General features: G+C 38.9%; 1 protein-coding gene across 1 annotated transcript; it reads right to left on the bottom strand.

Moving 5' to 3' along the window:
• Positions 1-11,377: 11,377 nt before the first annotated feature.
• On the bottom strand, positions 11,378-15,355 carry hhex (hematopoietically expressed homeobox). Its single transcript, XM_012814566.3, has 4 exons — positions 14,861-15,355; positions 13,290-13,468; positions 13,131-13,181; positions 11,378-12,713 (listed from the first exon to the last, which is right to left on the bottom strand). The coding sequence occupies exons 1-4, from the start codon at positions 15,213-15,215 to the stop codon at positions 12,489-12,491; spliced, it is 810 nt and encodes a 269-aa protein (XP_012670020.1). The 5' UTR covers positions 15,216-15,355; the 3' UTR covers positions 11,378-12,488.
• Positions 15,356-19,496: the final 4,141 nt, after the last annotated feature.

The raw sequence follows: 19,496 nt of genomic DNA, 5'->3' as shown, positions 1-19,496 counted from the left end.
AGGTATATCGCCAAAGGGACACCAGTTATACTAGCAATGCATACTAGCAAGCTTTTATCAGTGCTAACTGTGCTGTTGTTGGTGTCTGCAAGGTTTTGCATTCCCTTTAGGAAGTTCGCTCGCTAGTTTAGACCAAATCTCCAACTGGTATTTTGAATGAAACTGCAAAAAAAAAAATATATATATAATGTGAAATTCTCTGATGATTCAATCACAGCCATTCTAAGCCATTCTTTTGTCCAATTTGTACCACAGAAATCTGTAGAAAACTAAAATATCACTTTCCACAAATAAGTGTTTTTTTAAATTGTGTTGTGTGAAGTAATTTCCACAAAAGTACAGAGCAATTTGCAAATATGCATTACTTACTCTGAAAAGATGCATTTAAATTTTACATACATGATGTTTTTTATTTTACATACACATGATTTCTACATGTGAAACACATTTGTGGATCACTTCCCTCCTACTTATTTGCAGAATTTTGTCAAATTTCTACCACAGCTGCTCTGAAAACACTCCACAAGTATGAGGTACGATTAGTACCCACACCAACAGGTGGCGACATTGCCTCACATGAGTTAACAGAACTGCCTAGCATCCTCCTCTTATGCGGTACAAATTGGACAACAATTGGCACAGGAAGCAGTCCACAAGTGTGCAAAACCCCATTCATATGTACAAATTGCTTTGTATTTTTGTGAATATGATTTTATAAAAAGAAACATGTCTGTGGATAGTGAAATATGTGTGGATCATGGTACACATATGGGGATTGTCTTCTATGGGTTACAAATAATAATAAAGTCCAATAAAACCTCCATAAAATCTAAGCTCGTATGTCTCATCCAAATGGACATGAAGATCACAGGGAAAAAAGAACATCACCATCTTCAGTCTTTTTATGAAAAATCTGTGCTTGGGGAGTCCCAGAAGATTCTAAATGACACAACACACGTCCTTAACTCAACATTTAACATGTTGCCCTCAGGACAATGGTTCAGGATGCTAAATTGCAGACTGAACAATAAATCATGCATTCATTCATTGCTTCCATCAAGATATTAAATAACAACAAGTAGGAGTACTGTATTATTTCTTAATAATTATATCTGGTTTTACCATCTGAACCTTCTCTCTTTTTTATTTATTTTTTATTTTAAAGAACCACTGGTTGATTATATCTGCTTAAGACATGCACACGTGTATTTGTTGACTGAAGGATATGGAAAAACGCAACACAAGACATAACAAGACTGTTATTAAGTTATTACTGACCAGTCCAACAGAAAGAAGGCCATCTGACTTGCATCCTTTTGTAACTTTTAGCTCAAGCCAACAAGTAAAAGTCTGAGACTGACTCTTTTTCAGTCTCTTGCTCAGTTACTCTCTCTTTTTCTCTTCCTATCCTCAGACAACATCTTTCTCGGTTTCTTCATGGCCTCTGCCATGATGTCCATACAGAGAATACTGCGCTAGCTTCCTCTCATACCGAGAGCATGGGTCTAGTTGTTTTGCTGGGGTAGTGCCATAAATCATTACGTATTTCAAGCGAGAGGTCTCGCGCCCTGTACCCCAATGTTGCATAGTGTAATACCAGACGCACCAGGTGTGTTGTGGCAGTGGCACAGACGGCATTCTCCATATTACAAGTCAGTGTACCACCAAAATGATTTTGAAGCTGTTATTTTAAGGTAAAATTGTTGCATAATGTTACTTTAAAGAACCACTGGTTGATCATATCTGGCTTTATTATATGATATTACTGTTTACATTAAAGAACTATTGGCTCACACTCAACCTGTCAATTTCAGCACGTTGTGTTTGAGTTTGAATGTGCTTTGTGACATCATTGAAAAGTGTGTACTGCAGTGCTTGGAGCCCAGGACATGTTTCCCTTGGGGAATATAAAGTATACCTTACCTTACCATTATCATTATTAAGCTTTATTGGAATTGAAAAGCCTTTTTTTTACAGTAACTCAATTATAACATTTTATTCTGGCAAGTGCAGGCAATCTACACAAGTTGTTATTAATCAGCAAGTTTGTTTACCATCGTAGTTTCATTGGCGGAAATCAAAGAGACATTTAGACCAAGTAAGTAGATGATAATGAAAGAACCATAATAATTGTAGAATTATGTTTGAAGGATCTGCTAAATGCATTTGTAAACTGAATTCATTAGAATGTCTTTCAGCAGAAAGTATTCCTGATGTCCACCAGAGGGAGCATGAAGAAAGAGTATGATTAGGCTACCTGATGAAACATGCCATATATATCTCTCTCTATTTTTCCAGTTTTCTATCAGTAAATAGTAAAGAAAATAAATACACCATTAAATAAAACACATTTGGTTAAAAAAAAAATGCAAATGACATTTTTATTGATATACAAAATGAATTATGTTCATGAACGTTAGTTATACATTGTGATTATTTTATTTCTGTAATAGTTGTTAATAACATCTGAATTAAAATTGAAATGCCTAAAATGTGTTCATGCCCTTGAACGGGTTTTATGAGATAATTTCCTGTTTGCGCTTGTTTGCTATGATCCGTTACCTTTTCTTGTTTGGCCTGATGTATTCCATCTGCAGTCAGCTTTTGTGTGCCAAGCCATCATCAGCCATTAGAAATATCAGGGTTTTTGGAGGGTCCCTTGAAGAGCTTTGGAGGCCCATTTGTGTTCCAGATAAAGTAAGAGGAACTGAAGGACACTCGTCACTGCACACAGCCATAATGGAGGGCGCTGTGAAAGCCTGGCTATTTGCACCCAGAGGACGAGATACAGATTTATTCAGATTTATTTTCCCTGGTAATTACACATTTTAATTGACAGGACAACAATTCCTATGGAATTCATGATTTACGTTTTATTTAATCTTTCAATCATGAACCTTTTCACTAAACAATGTAGTCAAACCTATAAACCCAGCCCAGCCAGCATGTTTCCTTTTGAACAGTGCAAGTGCTGTGTGTATGTACTCAAGCTGCTGTGGCTCTGTCATTGTTGTGAAATGACCCTGCCACAGCTCAGCGCTTCAGTGCTCATTTAGAAAGGCAGAAGTGAAACTGACTCGTTGAAATCCCACTCATCAAAAAGCCTAGCTTCAATGAGACCAACAGACAGATCTGCCACCTCCTGATAGAACATGTTTTCATAGAACAAAACATATGCAGTGTGTGATAACAATTCCTGTGGGCCCCCCCTTCACACTCTGTCTTTTTCTTGTTGATGCATAGAACGTATACAAGTGAATTTTCATGCAATCCAATCATATGATGGAGGCATAAACAAACTGTGACTGTGAGGAAGTGATAAACAGAGTTTCCTGTAGCACGCTGCCCAAGATAACACTTTCCATGGAGTACAGAGTGGGTCAAGGTTCTTGTAGCAAGGAACAGTGATTTGAACCATAACAATGGTGTCTGCTTGTGTGTGTGTGAGTGACAATGTCAATGGTCAATGGTTTTGCATATCATTGTGTAGCATTGTGTTTCAAATCCTTGCACATTAAAAGTAGGTACTTAAAAGCATCCTATTCCACAGTTGAAATGTTGCTTGTCTCAATAGCCACAAATGTACTATTAGGCCACATGCAGCCAAGCTAGTGCGTGTGAAGGCTAGTGTGCGTTTCCACCGTCACTCTCGGGGCTTGATCAGGCCTCCTCAGGCTAACACTTCACTTATAGATACAATTGAGACTTGCTGGCTATCTAACAGTGAACTATGCCTATAAGATGGCTCATATAAGAGCCACACCTTCAGGTTACCTGTGATACCTGTGATGGATGGCTACATGAACTTCTATTCCACTACATGACAGTTTTGAACAATAGAGGAGTCTAACGTGTCTGTTTATGTTCTGAAGGATATACTTTATCTGAAGGTTTACTGTACATTCCACCAAGCGAAGATCAGCAACAGCAAACAAACATCCACTTCGGTTTCCATTCTATTCCTCGTCTTCATTTATTGGGCTGTAGGTCGTCTGGGCCTGGCATCCAGACTTCATCGCATGATACTCCAACGTGAGCTTCCCACTGACACTCGCTTGAGAAATGGGTGGGATGGGTGACGTTTACACCCAGGCGCCGTGTTATGGGCAGGTTTGAGGGCAATGCTGCGGGGCTATTGGCCCAAAATGTTTTATGCTCTTGAGGCCCCAGGCCAAAAGATAGTCCTATTTCACACCGGCCCCATAGCGGGAACACGGCTATTGATTTCTGAAGCTGTGGCCCTGCAGCCCTGTTTTGCTAAAAAGGCTTATGAGACGATCTTTCAGCGACTGACTCTGCCTACATATCTATAATAGTAACTGGGATTCCTTTTTCATTATCATTAGAATATCATAATTATGACAGCATTACACACTCATGATGAGAATGACATAATTATGACAGCATTACACACTCATGATGAGAATGACATAATTATGACAGCATTACACACTCATGATGAGAATGACATAATTATGACAGCATTACACACTCATGATGAGAATGACATAATTATGACAGCATTACACACTCATGATGAGAATGACATAATTATGACAGCATTAAACACTCATGATGAGAATGACATAATTATGACAGCATTACACACTCATGATGAGAATGACATAATTATGACAGCATTAAACACTCATGATGAGAATGACATATCTAGTGTGACTGTAGAAATGCCATCCATTCTTAATGGTAACAATTGCAGCTACTTCTATTAAGTATGTATATGCAGAACGCACAAAGTCCTTTACAGAATCAATAAAATAATCATGACAGAAAAGAATGATAAAAGCATGAAAGATAAAACATGATACATTAAATACATATATGAGGCAATGGAAGGGGCCAGGCACTCAACAAACAGCGATTTGATACATCTATTTAAAAAAAAACATTAATATACTTTTAAACTTCTAAAGTATAAGATAAGTTTGAAAACTTCTGCATGAGTTGCATTAGGATAATTTTATTCACGTGATGAAATCATTTACACTATCTTGGTGGTCAGGGTGACACGTCATGAGTTCTCACTTGTCATCTTTGAGGGATGTATGCTCTGGAAGATAGCTCTTGATCTGAACAAATGTCAATAGATGTTACATTTGTGAGAGTGTATTGAGGAAGTGGATAAGGGAGGTGATATGATATAGCACAGATATTGTGCAATGTGAGCAACTCTGAAATACATTGACCTGTTATGTTGTACTGATAGTGGACAGTAACACCGCCTTCAGCATCATCTTATGCAGGGTCTCTAAAAGTAGAGAATACAGAGGAACTGTCTACACCTGTCATCAACGGTCACACTTACACACACACATGCACACAAACACCCAAAAACATAAGAGTGTGCATACTCACACGCACATACACAAGGGAAACATCCAAGTAGTTACTGTCATGAAGCTTACAGACACTTCCATGAAATTGTTACCATAACAAACATTTAAGATGCTAACAGTGATATCATTAATGCTATGCCTATTACTATTAAAGTGCAAATAATAATAATAATAATAATAACACTTATCTAGATACTCAAAGACGCAAAATGTACTGGATATGAATTCTCTATTAATCTGATTTGACATAGGTGCTCAATAAAATGTTCACCTGAGAATGTACTTACCAGTACACAAAAGAATATAAACCTCTACCAGATAGCACATTTCCTACCCAGTTATCCTCTTCTTAATGCGGATTGTAGAGCACCAGTTTATGTGGTGAATTGATGTCATTTACAGTTATATTCATAAATGTCATTTTCTATATTAACCCTTCCTGTACCATCTACATTCTGTCCTGCTAAATTCTAGTAGTACTGACATAGTGTATTCAGCATGAACATTTCTGTAGTTCTCTTGCTATTTACAAGTTTCGTAAACATTTTAAACATTAAATGATTTTTGTTGAACTAACAGATACACACTTCGTTTGTAAAAGTTGACACTTTTAAAATGTCTGACCTCTGTGCTTGTGCCTCCATTGAGTCACTGTCCCCCCACATTCTTCAGCTGTAATTGACCAGAGTTTCCTCACATTTTCATCTTTGTTTTCACAGTCTGCTGTGGGCCAAAGAGGAAGCAAAACAAATTAGAGGCCATTGTTTAGGGCCTAAAGCTCACCCAATAACATTATTTGTGGAAACATACATGTAAGAATAACTTCCTGAGTGATCCAGATTAATTGCTTGTGTCAAGAGGAAACTGTCTGCCTGCCCAAAGCTTTGGAGAACCATGAAGCATCCCCCTGCCTTTCTCTCTCTCTCTCTCTCTCTCTCACACCATCTCCTCCCTCGCTCCCTGTCTTCCTCTCTCCTTTTCAATTCTTTCAACACAGAGCTGGTACATCCCGTCACTGTTGAGAGAGACAGGAAAAACTTAACATGACTTAATCCCCTTCACTGACAATGCAGAAATGCAGAAAACAGGATACATACTTGAGTTAAGATAGCTTCTCTCTGAAGGGATGTTAAAATACCCATTTGAAAATGCGACTGAGCCAGAAAGGCTTATAGCTACATCTTGGCTACATCTTGACTGATCATATCTGGTGAATTGGTTTGGGGGAGCTGTTGAAGAGTACTCTATGCTGGAGCCTCATCCACTTGCTTGTAGGCTTTGAGTGGCCCTGTACTGCTCAAAGCTGCTCAAAGCCAGCCAAGTAAATCAGCCTGTCTGCCCAAGGCTGCTCCAGGGTCATCAGCACCCACTCTCCTTAGAAGTGCTGTCTTTATTTATTTAACCTAGAGGTCAGCATTCAGTTTTTTTTCTGGAAACGGGGTTAAACCTCCAAGCTCCATAGTGGGACTGTCTTTGTCTCATTCCCTTTCTTTGTGTTTCTCAAAACTCAGGATTCTTTATTAACATAACTTAAAAAGTATTGTCAAAGTAAAGGTGTATAGAACAAAAAAATTATAGATACAAATACAAATAGTGACATCTGTAGTGTTTAGCCAAGGATAGGCCTATATAATTGGATGAAACCATGGTCTAATGGTGTGGTATCCGTTACGTTGGTTATAGAATATCATTTTTACTGTGCATGGTCAGAATATCTTTGCATAGGTTATGTCTCGTGGCAAACCATTGTGTTGAACCTTTTATTGTCTAGTGTTCAGTCTAGAGTTGTGATCCCAACAAGCTATTCTTCAAACCAGCGGCTTATGGAGTTACATTTTCTGGTATTGATTCCATTTCATGTGCAAACATGTGCAAACTAACAAAATATAGCCACACAAAGCTGTAAGTTCAAACATTTGTTGCTGGTTAGTTAGCTTTACAAGGGTTGAGTTTACTTAAGCAGTTCAAATCAATAGACTCACCATAACAACACAGTCTATCATAAAACCCAGCAGCAATCAATAAGCCTTTCACTGGCACATCGGCCGCTCTGTCTGAGTATGCTGATAAGGTGCAATGTACAGTCTACAAATACAACACTGAACATGCTTCTAATGTGATCCTACAGTGCACTGACTGGTTTGAGGAGATAAGACCCCCAATCACCTTTTTTGATCCTGCTTATTTGAATTCCTTGGCTCTACTGTATGTTGGCTGGTATCATGGTGGCTATTACAAACTATTCTTTGTCTAGAGAGAGATCAATGGTATCTTAAGTTTGAAGTTTAAAAGGGAGTTTATGACTGGGCCAAGGCCCCTGGTTGTGATCACAGGATTAAAACCATGACACACATAGTCTTTGCAGACTTCTGGTTCCCATTGGTCAACCCTCAGATACAGAGTTTGAAGATTATAGCAATGAGTTAAACTTGCCCCAGTTAAACCTGAATCAGAAACACACCCAGATGCCTAGTTTCCTGTCAAAACACAAAGGTCCCTTTAAACCCACATGGGAGCCCCCACACATTATGTACATTGTCTGTTGTCAAGATGAATGGGAGGCTGTTTAAAGTCATTTACAGCCAAAAGAAAACTGTGTACCGGTAATGGGTTTGATTGTTCATTTTGTGGGGTTTTCAATATTTTAAATTTTCACATTTCAAAATAACGTAATAAATTCAAAAGAAGTATGTTGGACCTTGCCCAAGCAACATTTGAAAAAAAATATATATTAACAGTGAGAAAGCATTATACATTATGTAACAAAATGTGTATGACAAAGATAAATATCAGATTATAGTAAAAATAAATAATTGATAATTGACTAACTTCCTGAACGCACCAAGGCCGTCACTGGAATGCACAGCACTAGGTAGGCCATTCCACCACCAAAGTTCCACAAACGAAAAGAGCATCGACTACAATCTCTCGCCGCGGAGAGGAAGCATAGACAACCGATATCCATCGGATGAACAAACTGGTCAAGAAGGGGAATAAAAAGGAAATTATTATTATCATTATTATGCATACGTCTGAAATATGGCAGGCCACCCATAGAGTCGATGCCTAAAGTTATCTAAATCTATCAAAACATGAGTGTACACACTGAACAATGTCCTATCCATGAACCCTATTCAACATGATTGAAATATACTTGCACTATCCATTTTTAAACTCTCACAAGCCCATACTTAAAAAAATAAATCAACATGTTGTGGCCCACCTTCCTCACATTTTGAAGTATTAGTCTGATTTAAGGCTATTAATCAGTGGACACTCCTTCTAACCATTAGTTAATGAGTGCTTATAATTGAACAACAATGGAATGTGACTGCTGTAGCTGTTGACCTTGGCAAAGTGGACACCATTATCTAAGGGTGGGGTGGAGGGGGGGGGGGGTGGAACATTGGTTGATAAATTAATGAGACACCAGTGTTTGTGTGGGTACTGTATCTTCTGCTGTTTCTCTACCTCTTGTCGTTGACTAGAGTGACACAGATGAGCCACATGCTCAGGTAAGTGGAAGCTGGTCGTGGACAGGGTCTCCATTATGTGGGTTAGTGTGAGGCCATAAATCTGTGCAGCCAACAAACACTGTCCACAGAGACCCTTCTTCTTATTATTTATTGGTCCACAAGCAGAGTTTAATTGACCATGAAGCGATTTGCTTAGAAAGACAGTAAACAGTGGCTCATCTGGCTAGGGGACTCGGGAATAGAATGTCTTTCAAAATTAATGATGCTTAATAGCTAGCATTCCAACTAATATAGCCAGGCACTGAATTGGCATGTAGTGAAATAGAGTATAGTCAAGATGTCAAGAAAACTTGTGCAGACATATTCATGTTTAGGGTTAAGGTTTTAGAATAAGGTATACTTTATGTATATAAATTAGGCACTTCATATGGCATAGACAATACATACACTTTTCAACAGTGATAATATAGTCTACACGCATAGTTTATACTGATAATCATTATTACATTAGTGCATATTCACCCAGATATTATGACAATTACTGTTACAACTTTAATTGTCAACTTCCCTTACACCCTCCATTTAAAATATTACAATCCTAAAACGTTCTTTCAGTAGAAAGATCAGCTTATCCATTATCAGACCCATTGAAAGGGTTGAATTCAATATTTGGGCAGTTTTATTCCAGTAATTTAATCAGGACACAGAGGAAGAGGAACAAACAAGCCATTAGTCTCCTGGGCCCTTTGGTATCACATCAGACCTGATTGAGATTTTAGAGTACTTACATGGAGAACACACAATCTAACTGATACCAAGAAGATAATTCTTTGATGGCTAACGTGTCTGAAAGGAGTGCCACCAACAGAACACTGAGGCATGATATATTTTCAATTAAAAAATTAAACTACCAACCTTTAAGCCACTTTACACAGGGCTTCACTGGGGGCACTATCTCCCTCTTAGGACTGAGTAAATATTTGGTGAGGAGTTGTCACAGAAACCACTTCCACCGTGCCCCCAAAAACAGCATTAAGCAGTTCAATATTTAAATCATTAATTCATTGGGCCTGGTGTCATTTAAGGCACCTGACAATGCTCTGAAAGGTGGATTCCACCGGCACCCAGGGACATATCACTAAGGGCTTATTGTGAGCTCACTCATGCTATTTATTTTTCAATTAGGTCTAATTCAAATTAAGATTGAGCAGTTAAAGATTAGTCACTTAGTACCTGAATTTACTTTAGGTTTCAAACAAAACAGGGCAGACAAAATAGCTTGGCACTATATATATATATATATACATTGGGATTGAATAGAACAGTATGAAAATATGATTTCCATTGCATGAGCACTTTTGTATCCATGTTGATACTGCTACATTCAGGTGTAAAGACATTGAGGTTGAAAATATAAATTGCAACAGAACTCTGCGTATTCTTAATCAATCGTGTTCAAAGACTAACTAGTTATGAAAGACACATTTGTGATTGTGTTACCAAACCTAAAACATATTGTGTTTTCTTGGGTTGAAAGGTAATGGTCAAATTGTGTTTCAAAAACTCTAGAAATTTGTCAGCCTTTTCAGAAACGGATTGTATGCCCAGTCTTGAGGGAGAAGAGCAAACTGGATCGCACCAGGACCAGGAGAGTAAAAGGATTGAATGTGTAAATGCTCAAGAGAACGTGAGATTCTTTAGTTTAGGAAACCTATGCTTTATAGGTTATCAGGTGGCTGCTCCCTTAAATAGTATATGCCAAACAGCAGTACATTGGCAACAGTGAAAAGACAAATCCAGGATATTGCCTTTTCAAAGTTTCAAATGAAAAAGCAGATGAAAAAGAGTGATGTGTTGGATCAAGGAGGAGAACCTGAGGAGGTGGAAGCTGAAGGACTATGGCAAGACCTCCACCATGAGGAGGTGGAAGCTGAAGGACTATGGCAATACCTCCACCATGATGGAGGACATGGAACAGTATGAGGCTGCCTCTGGGCTGGTAAGGTGGGACAATATTTCCACTCTATTTTACAATATCTTGCCATCCCCCACTTAATTGGCACACATTTCATCAAGTAATCAGGGCAATAAAACATGATTATAGGCTACAAAACCAAACCAAAGTACTGTTTGATGGACTGGTCTGCTCAAAGATTTGAACCCTGTTGAGGTCATGTGGGAAGAGCTTCACCAAATGCTCAGACAAAATGGCTTACCAGCTCATCGCACCTCTGGGAAGAGCTACAAATGGTGTGGGCTGAATTTTTCCCTGAATATTTTCAGATACGGACAGCTAGAACGTCGAAGGGCTGTGCGTGCAGCAAATGGAGGCTTCTTGAGATGAACATAAAATAATGCTATTCCAATCAGTTGGCAATCATTTCTGATCAACTAAATACTGCAATGATGAATATAAGTATAGGCTAATTTGATATCAAAACATGACAATTTCTTGGTGTTTTTAAATATTTCAGTACTTGTAGGTTTGTTAAATTGTACCCAATGCAGTCAATTGCAACTCTTATTACAAAGAACACACAGTCCCACTCTGCATTACAACATTTATTTGCTGTCAACAACTCCCCTGCCTGCAAATCTACGTTTTCACAGAGTAATGAATCAACCCTTAACACAGCAATATCTGGTATCTGGTGTCCTTGCTATTTTGACTTTTGTATGACTTCTAAACCATTACTCAATTCAGGTACAATCACTGTGCTTACTATTGATTTTGGAATGGTCTTGCAAATTTGAGCTCTTTGAACTGTGAGGGTAATCATACCAAATACAGCTAAAATACCACATACTGTCAAGTTCAAACCATTACAGCCTCTGCAATTATTAACAAAGGGCTTACTTTGGTAACTAAAAGTTTCTGTTGTTTGTCTTTCTGCTAAATGAAAACCAATCTGAGGCTCTGCCTGATATGATGGTCAAAACAAGAGCAAACAGAAAGTGTAGGGTATGGGTTATGACAGCTTATTGATTCTGCACAAAATAACCTTCATTCCTCACAAGCTATATCGCCTTTAATGAAAATTCTCAAAAAGGTTCAGATCTCAGTAATGACATGTCTCCATTCAATTCTTCAGTCAAAATGCAGGTTACTAAAAAGGTAAGGTACTGTCATCACGTAAAGGAAATAATGGAAAGGAAGTGTTTTTAGTGTAATTTCACATATCATTAGGCTATTTTGTGAATAAAGGGGATAGATTAAGCCGTTTCAAAATTATTTCGCTCTCAGTTCGCCTATTATGTTGCCATTTAGTGAAGCCTGTCCAACAGGTCGGCCTGCAATGCTAATTAATGCAATGGGGATGGGCATATTTAGAGAAAGTATGAGTTGTTTTAATCACAAATTAGATTTGATTAAAACAAAAATTCATGAGGCCCATTTCAAAGAATATGTACACCTGGTCATACCCTTTTCATTTTCAGCAAACTCCTTGTTTAAGTCAATACCTTAAACTATCAAAAATGCTCTTCTGTGAACAATAAAGATGACCTTTGAGAACACCATTATTTTTAACAACTTGGCTTATAGGCTTCACCCTAGCAAACATACCTATATAATTCATGTCTCAACAATATACATGATTTATGATACATATTCAATATTTACAATTAATGTTCTTCAGAGAAATTGTCATCATCTGTTTTATTTTTGCGAGGTTGAGGAAAATCCGTCCTCAATGTCCAGCTCTTGGTCCGAATTCTCCGAGATGTCTGACTCATTGTCTTCCTGCGAGAGTGCAGTGGAGGAGCACTGAGCGTGGCTGTGAGGAACCTGTGTCAGGCTGTGTTCATCTGAATTGACTCCCACGTCAAAATGTCTGTCCGGATTTTCGTCCTCGATGTCTCGTTTACTGCACTGCGGGTTTTCCTGTAGGGATAAATGTATGGATTATTGGACAATACTTCTGTGGTAGTTAAGTGGTGTACATAAATCACTAAAAACGATTAAAATTCTTGTCATTTGACAATCTTGTTCAGCACTTAATCTGTTTCAAAATCAGTGGAGTAGGTATAGCCTACGCCAAGATTTCGCAACTTTCTTCTACTTTTTTCTGTCTGTGTCAAGCTGAGGCGACTAGCGTGCACAATTAAGCGCAAAATCAAACAATTCGGGATTTTTTCCTTTCAGGATTCACATCTGAAAATCAGTGTCATGTAAGAACATAATCGACCTATCGTATATGCCTATGTAAAGTATTCAGAACAATACAAGCCTGTTTATAAAATGTATAGCCCAGACGTTTTCTGTTTATGCTCACAAGTTTTGTGTTTTGGCTTGGCTTACCTGTTTTAGCCGTCGCCATTTCGCCCTGCGATTCTGGAACCAAGTTTTCACCTGTCAAATGTAAACATTAAGCTATAAATTAGATCGGCATTGGAATCTGGCGTAGCCTTCAAAATGTATTTAGTAGAGGACGCACAATCTTTTTTTGGCTCTACCTACCTGGCGCTCACTCAGTTGCAGCATTTTGGCCAGTCGTTTCCTCTCTGGGGGAGACAGATATTTCTGTGTTTCGAACTTTTTTTCTAGTTCAATTGTCTGGTCATTGGAAAATCGGACCTGCCCGCCTTTCCTTTTGTGCAGGGGACGCTGAATGAATGGAGTCCATAAGAGTGGTTTGCCTTGTGTAACACAGACAAGAAGTATAAGATGAGGATAACGGATGGGCACGGACCAAGCTAGAAATTCTTTGAAATTTTGGTGCCACATGTTAAGGGCAAATATTTTATACAACATCATGTATGCTCCATAAAAGGTCATTTCAGCCTTCTTATAACATTATGTTCATCATAATTAAAACAGTTCTAATCTGTTTGGTTGGTTTAATCTTAGAGATGGTAATGAAGCATACGGGTTTTCTGACAGCCGTTTGAACCTGTGTTTATGAGGAAGGCAGTTGAGCGCGATTGGCGCACAACCATGGCAAAATTTCCGTCAATGTGTTTCCTGTTGGTTTATCTTGTGAATGCCTTTAACATCCGTCTTTTCCCGTCACAAAAGACATAGGAAACTGCGGTGTGTGTGTGTGTGTGTGGGCGTGCGCGCGCGCGTGTGTGTGTAAAACAGAGAGCGAGAGAGAGAAAGAGAGTTTAAGATATAGGTCTATCGTTTATTATGTTTGTAGCCCAATAGGCTCTGCACTCAATTTAATTTTCAGGCGTAGAGATACAAATCCAATCCAAAATGTTCTACATCGCACTTTTTGGGCGTCTTATTTTCGTTCCATTGCATGATACCGTTATTCACCAATTAGGCAGACCTTGATAACGGACAAACGGGCCTATCTGTGAAGGCTGTTGCTCATGCCCCGGCAGGACATCGGCCTATTGTTTTAGCTGTTCTGAAGAAGTCACATACCGTACCGCGGAAATGAACAATATTTCCAAAAAAACAGACCTCGGCTATCAGAAGTGGAGTGTTTCCTGAATAAGTCTGTATTGAGGATGTCGATAAAATAATCAGTATTGTGCACGACTCCCGGGGAAGTGCCTACAAGAGGCCGCCAGGAAAACGTTTAACAGCTTCTGAAACCAGATTTACTCCTATCGAGAGCTCAAGATTTCCTGCCTGAACGGAAAGGATCAGTTTGCTTAACTGCAGAAGTTTAACTCAGGCCAACATAATACAAAATAGAATACAGTGGCAGTATTTTAACTGGGGGGAGTGGGAGGCATATAAATCCCCTTGTCTATTTATTTCAACCAAGGGGAACCGTAACTATATAAATTATGCTGTATACCTGACATTGACATAGGACTTATTTTTAAGAGAATGATTAAAAAAGTCGTGTTGCAAATGACCAGCCGACATGATAGGTCTGATTAACCAACCGAGTAAGCAACACATTTACAAAGTTTTAGTTTTAAAAGGGGATTGATTTAGCATTCCCTGATATAGATTTTTCTTTCGATTGCTCTCCTTACACATCTGCATAGAATAGGTATCGTTTCCAATCATGACAGGATTCTACCAGTAGCACTTTGAAGCTTTATAACATTTCAAAATAAACTCACCGAGAGCATCGTGTCTGATGAGTGCATGCGCATATTCCCCCAATGACCGGTTGAAAGGGTAGACTGAGGGTGAGAATGCCCCTGTGGCATACGGACCCGCCAGAGCTGCGTGGTGCGACAGGGCGGGATGGATTGGCGTCGGCTCGCAGATTGAACTCCTGTAAGGTGATATCAAACTCGTAAATGACGAATTTGGGGATGGTAGCGTCGGTGCCGAGAGAACGGGCGACCCAGGATTCCCATGTCTTCCGAGTATGTCTTCGATGTAGAAGGGAGTTGGGTGGACGGGCTGAATTGGGGTCGGAGCATATAAAGGAACATTCATAGCCGAAGTTACTGGGTACTGGTATTGCATGATTCCTTAGCAGATTTCAGTTCAGATGACAGGCCGGGTCCGTCTTTAAACAGTTAATCGACCTCGAGGAGATATTCTAACTCCATCAATTAGTTTGCCCACCTCGGTTGGACGACTACACTTGATATCTTAGATTTGAGAGGGAGGAGATTTACGTCAACTTCCTGCAGGTAGCCTATGCACGGATTCTGATTGGTTGCCAATAAAGTAGTCCACTAAAAGAATGACTCGTTTAACTTTACATTTGACTGTTCAAACGAGTCTAGGCTATGGTAAGTTAGTCTATAGGCCAATTAGTTCTGTTCTGACATAGGCTAAAATACATTAAAAGCTCGATATCAGTTAATAAAAATAATAATAATATGCCCACTAATTCTAGGCATAATAACAACAACAACAACAATAATAATAATAATAATAATAAACTGCTATGAAAAGGAATAATTTGTGTTTCTGGATTCTGGAGAACATTTTTTTTTATTTCTCGCTGAAGTTTCCTCGGAAAGATTCTTGTAGAAATGTAGTCATCACAATAAAGTTAAACAAAAAATAGCTGAAATTGCATTGTATTATAGGTAACATGCCAATCTCGTTCCTACGACTATACTATCCTCCTCTGCTTCCTACTACTACTACCACTACTACAAATAATAATAATTAATAATAATAATAGTAGTAGTAATAATAATATATAGCTTAATTATAATTATAAAAAATATAACCCTTAAAACAAAACGTTTTTGTTTCATAGCCTTTCATCAATGATTCCAATTAAGAGAGAGGGCATTCTAGAACTGTCCGTAGGTAATAGTGGGCCATGGACCATAAAGGAATTTTAATGCCATAATTCATTTTCAAACAATTGGCGTGCTAGACCATCCTTTGCCTCGACAAGAGAACGCATTCGACAAGAGAACGTGAGTGATGTCTTAGATGATTCACGGAGATACATGAAGATTAAAGTCAGGGTAAAACCTAGCCCTACCTTCATGACAGGTAAATCGATGAAAGCTAATATTTGAGGTTTGGTAATCATTCCTGTTAAATGATCTAAGTACCCTTCTGGCGTCGAGCTCCTGTGTAAAATACCTACCTAACGTTATCTCATGTCTGTCCAATTCTTATGTGTCACTTCAGGCGCCAGAGTACTGGTCTTCTCCACCTTGACAGAGCAACTTTGTGAATACGTATGTTGCCTAATATGTTACATCCGTTTGCGTGGTGGTGCGTGGATTGTGGCCTACTCCTGGCTCACACATATAGTCCTAATGTATAATTTTAAAACAGAATGAACTGGCGGACAGCAACAGCACAACATCAGACTGCAAATCAAAAAGTTCGTTTTGAACTTTGTTTGATGTGACATGCTACTCTTGTCTTCAACAAGACTGTAACCATACGCGCAGGCTGTTGGCCTATAACTACAGGAGCGATTTAATTAGCTTCAAAATGTTTATTTGACTTGACGCCGAAAACTGAGCATTGATTGTGTCTTTTGTGTAACAATTATCCTACTTAATCGTCCACTAAGGTTACATCTTCTGCAAAGTCCAGTCATCTTAATTAACGAAGTCGTTCCAATGAAGATAAGGAGCAAGTCAAGGAAATGAGCAACCATTAATCAATAGAGCTACACCGAATGAACCATTATGACACAATGGCGAAGCTACACTCTCCATTAATCAATTCCGAATTTCGATTGAAAACGGATTTTTAACATCCTGACTTACTTTAAAAGAGTAGGCTACGCAATTGGGAGTTACTAGGCGTACAGCAGACTGGGTACACTAGCAGGTGACATTTTCTTCTAGGCCTAATCTGTGGTCATTTCATATGGATTTGGGAGTTGGCCTTTTTATTTACTTAGGCCTACTTGGTTGCTCATATTCATTTGTTGACCAGAGAGCGTTTTAAAAAATGAAGTCATTAGGGGGGTTTATTTGATTCTTTCATCTTTATCGTAGTAACTTACACTCAGCTCACTGCTGGAAAGTACACGCCTACCACAATGACACAAACATGGCTAAAACAACCCGTCTATATGCAACTCAGATATAATATTAAAGTCTATTCTGTGAAATAAATAAACGAACCCTGATTGTTTTTCGGCCACATCCGGTCATCTGAGTCTGTGTCATCACGACGCTTAGTGGTACATTACTGCCTTCTTGTGGTAGAGTCTGCAGAGAGCTAAAGATGGATAAATATCCGTGCTAAACATTGACTAATGCAACTGATATGATGTTTTGAATGTTTTAAGAGTTTGGCTTATTTTACAAACGTTACATTTTCTAGGATAGTGTCTTAAACCACTTTATATAGCACAGCTATTTCAGGAGTCATTTCCTCTAAATCCACAGAGGATAATATGTACATTTCTATATTACTCTATTATTCAGGTACACTGAACATGCTTATCAAAATGTTGATAGCCATCCTAACTTTAATATGCTCAATGGATGTGTGTAGTTTAGCTGGGTGTAGAGTTTCATCTGCCTGTATGGATAAATGAGGCTGGATCTCACCAGCATTGCAATTTTGATGCATGCCACTTGACCTGACAAGATTGCTTACATGCACCACACTGTTGAAGAAACTAGACCCTAAAGACATGACCTCACTTACAGCCTCCCTGGTTGGCACCCTTGGTGAAATTGAAGTAATTTTGACTGCTCTGAATCCTCATAGTGTATGTTAAACCTCACCAGTAACTGAGATACTAATGATTAGGTTCAAATTCATACTCAATATACATAAATACCCTGCAGCGTAATTTCCACAGGATGTTTCATGTATGACTGTGTAAACATTCATTTAAAAAAATTCTTATCTCAGGCATTTTTCAGGCATTTCTTTTCATTTCTTTATTTCTAGTATTTCTTCAGGTTTTGAATGTACGTGTAGTGGCCTCAGAAAGGATTTGGACACCTAAGCCATTGAAATGATGAATGTTACTGTATTACATCACAAATAGTCAAAGCTATAAGACACTGTACCAAAAGTACACTTGCTAATCCAAATAGTCCACAAAAAGAAGCTTGTTTGGTAGCAAGAGATCTAACACATCACCTAACCCAGACTGGTGCTGTTCTCCTCCAAGAGGTGTTAAATATATAAATAAAAAAATATTCAGCCCCCCTAATTAAGTGATCACCATTTCCACAATTACAAAAGATACTTACACATAATTTCCCTATGAGTACATTCATGCTCTAGTATATTTTGAAGACAAAATCAGTCATTTGTCTGATAATGTTAAAAATAAATCAATTCAAAGCTGAAATATACTACTTGCATAAGTATTCAAACCCCTGTGCTTTTGAGTTCCAGATTAAGACAGATAACAAATTATTCACAAATGATACAGAGGTTCTACTTATTTGACCACAACTGATCATAATTAGGTACTACCTGTGAGTGGTTAGAAATCTCCTTCGGGATATAAAGATCAGTGAGGAAAATATCCAAGTGTTTTGATGTCCAATTGAGCAACATTGGGTCCATATTAATAAAGTGTTGAAGTTGCATCATACCACCCAGATGCTGAGTAGAAAAGGCTGTCCCCCAAACCAGCAAAGCATCTGCGGAAGACGGAGGCCACAACTGTCCACACATCACCCTGGAAAATGTACAAAATTCAGTGGCTGAATTGGGGTGGAGGTGTAAGAGTCCTCAATCTTAAGCGTTTATCCTTAAAACTGAACTCTACTGGAGGGTGGCAAAAAAACTATTGTTTTAGAAGATCCTCATGAAAGCAAGTATGGATGATGCTTAAGATATGGGAAAGGGTTTTTTTGGTCATATGAGACCCAAAAAAAGCTTTTGGGCCAATCTTCAAAGAGCTATGGGGTGTATATCTATCACTGCCCAGTCACATGATGTCAATTGGGAAATATGACAGTCGTACAGCAGGGAGTAATATTAAGGTGACACCAGGCCCATAGACGATGGACTCGCTTGTAGCCAGTATCACAGACTCGACTGCTCAAATTCAGCCTCTCTAGATAGCCCACGGTGTCCATCGCAGCCCGTCTGATGCCCCGGCCTCCTCGTCTTCACCCTCTCTCAGCTGTCTGGGCGGGGAGGAGTGGGGAATGGCTGTCTGAGAGGCAGTCACCTATCTGCAATGACTTCCAGAGATGAGAAGAGTTTTTGATCGCTCAAAGCATGGGCGTGAGGCTGCCCATGAGCTGCTCCACCTGCACCAGGGGTGCAGATCCGTGTCTAATTATGCCTTTCTGCTACTCTGGAGTGGGAGAACCAACTTCATTGACTCCTGCA

This window comes from Clupea harengus, chromosome 23 (genome assembly GCF_900700415.2).
Source record: "Clupea harengus chromosome 23, Ch_v2.0.2, whole genome shotgun sequence".
In the NCBI taxonomy this organism is placed as follows: Eukaryota; Metazoa; Chordata; class Actinopteri; order Clupeiformes; family Clupeidae; genus Clupea; species Clupea harengus.
This window is presented reverse-complemented; position numbering and strand designations above follow the sequence as displayed.

Bases quoted from the DNA above. Each gene is read 5' to 3' on its own strand.
- hhex (XM_012814566.3), bottom strand. From the start codon at position 15,215: ATGCAATACCAGTACCCAGTAACTTCGGCTATGAATGTTCCTTTATAT. The intron at 13,469-14,860 runs GTGAGTTTATTT...GTGTTACACAAG, and splicing joins CATCAGACACGATGCTCTCG to GCAAACCACTCTTATGGACT. The intron at 13,182-13,289 runs GTAGGTAGAGCC...TACATTTGACAG, and splicing joins TGCAACTGAGTGAGCGCCAG to GTGAAAACTTGGTTCCAGAA.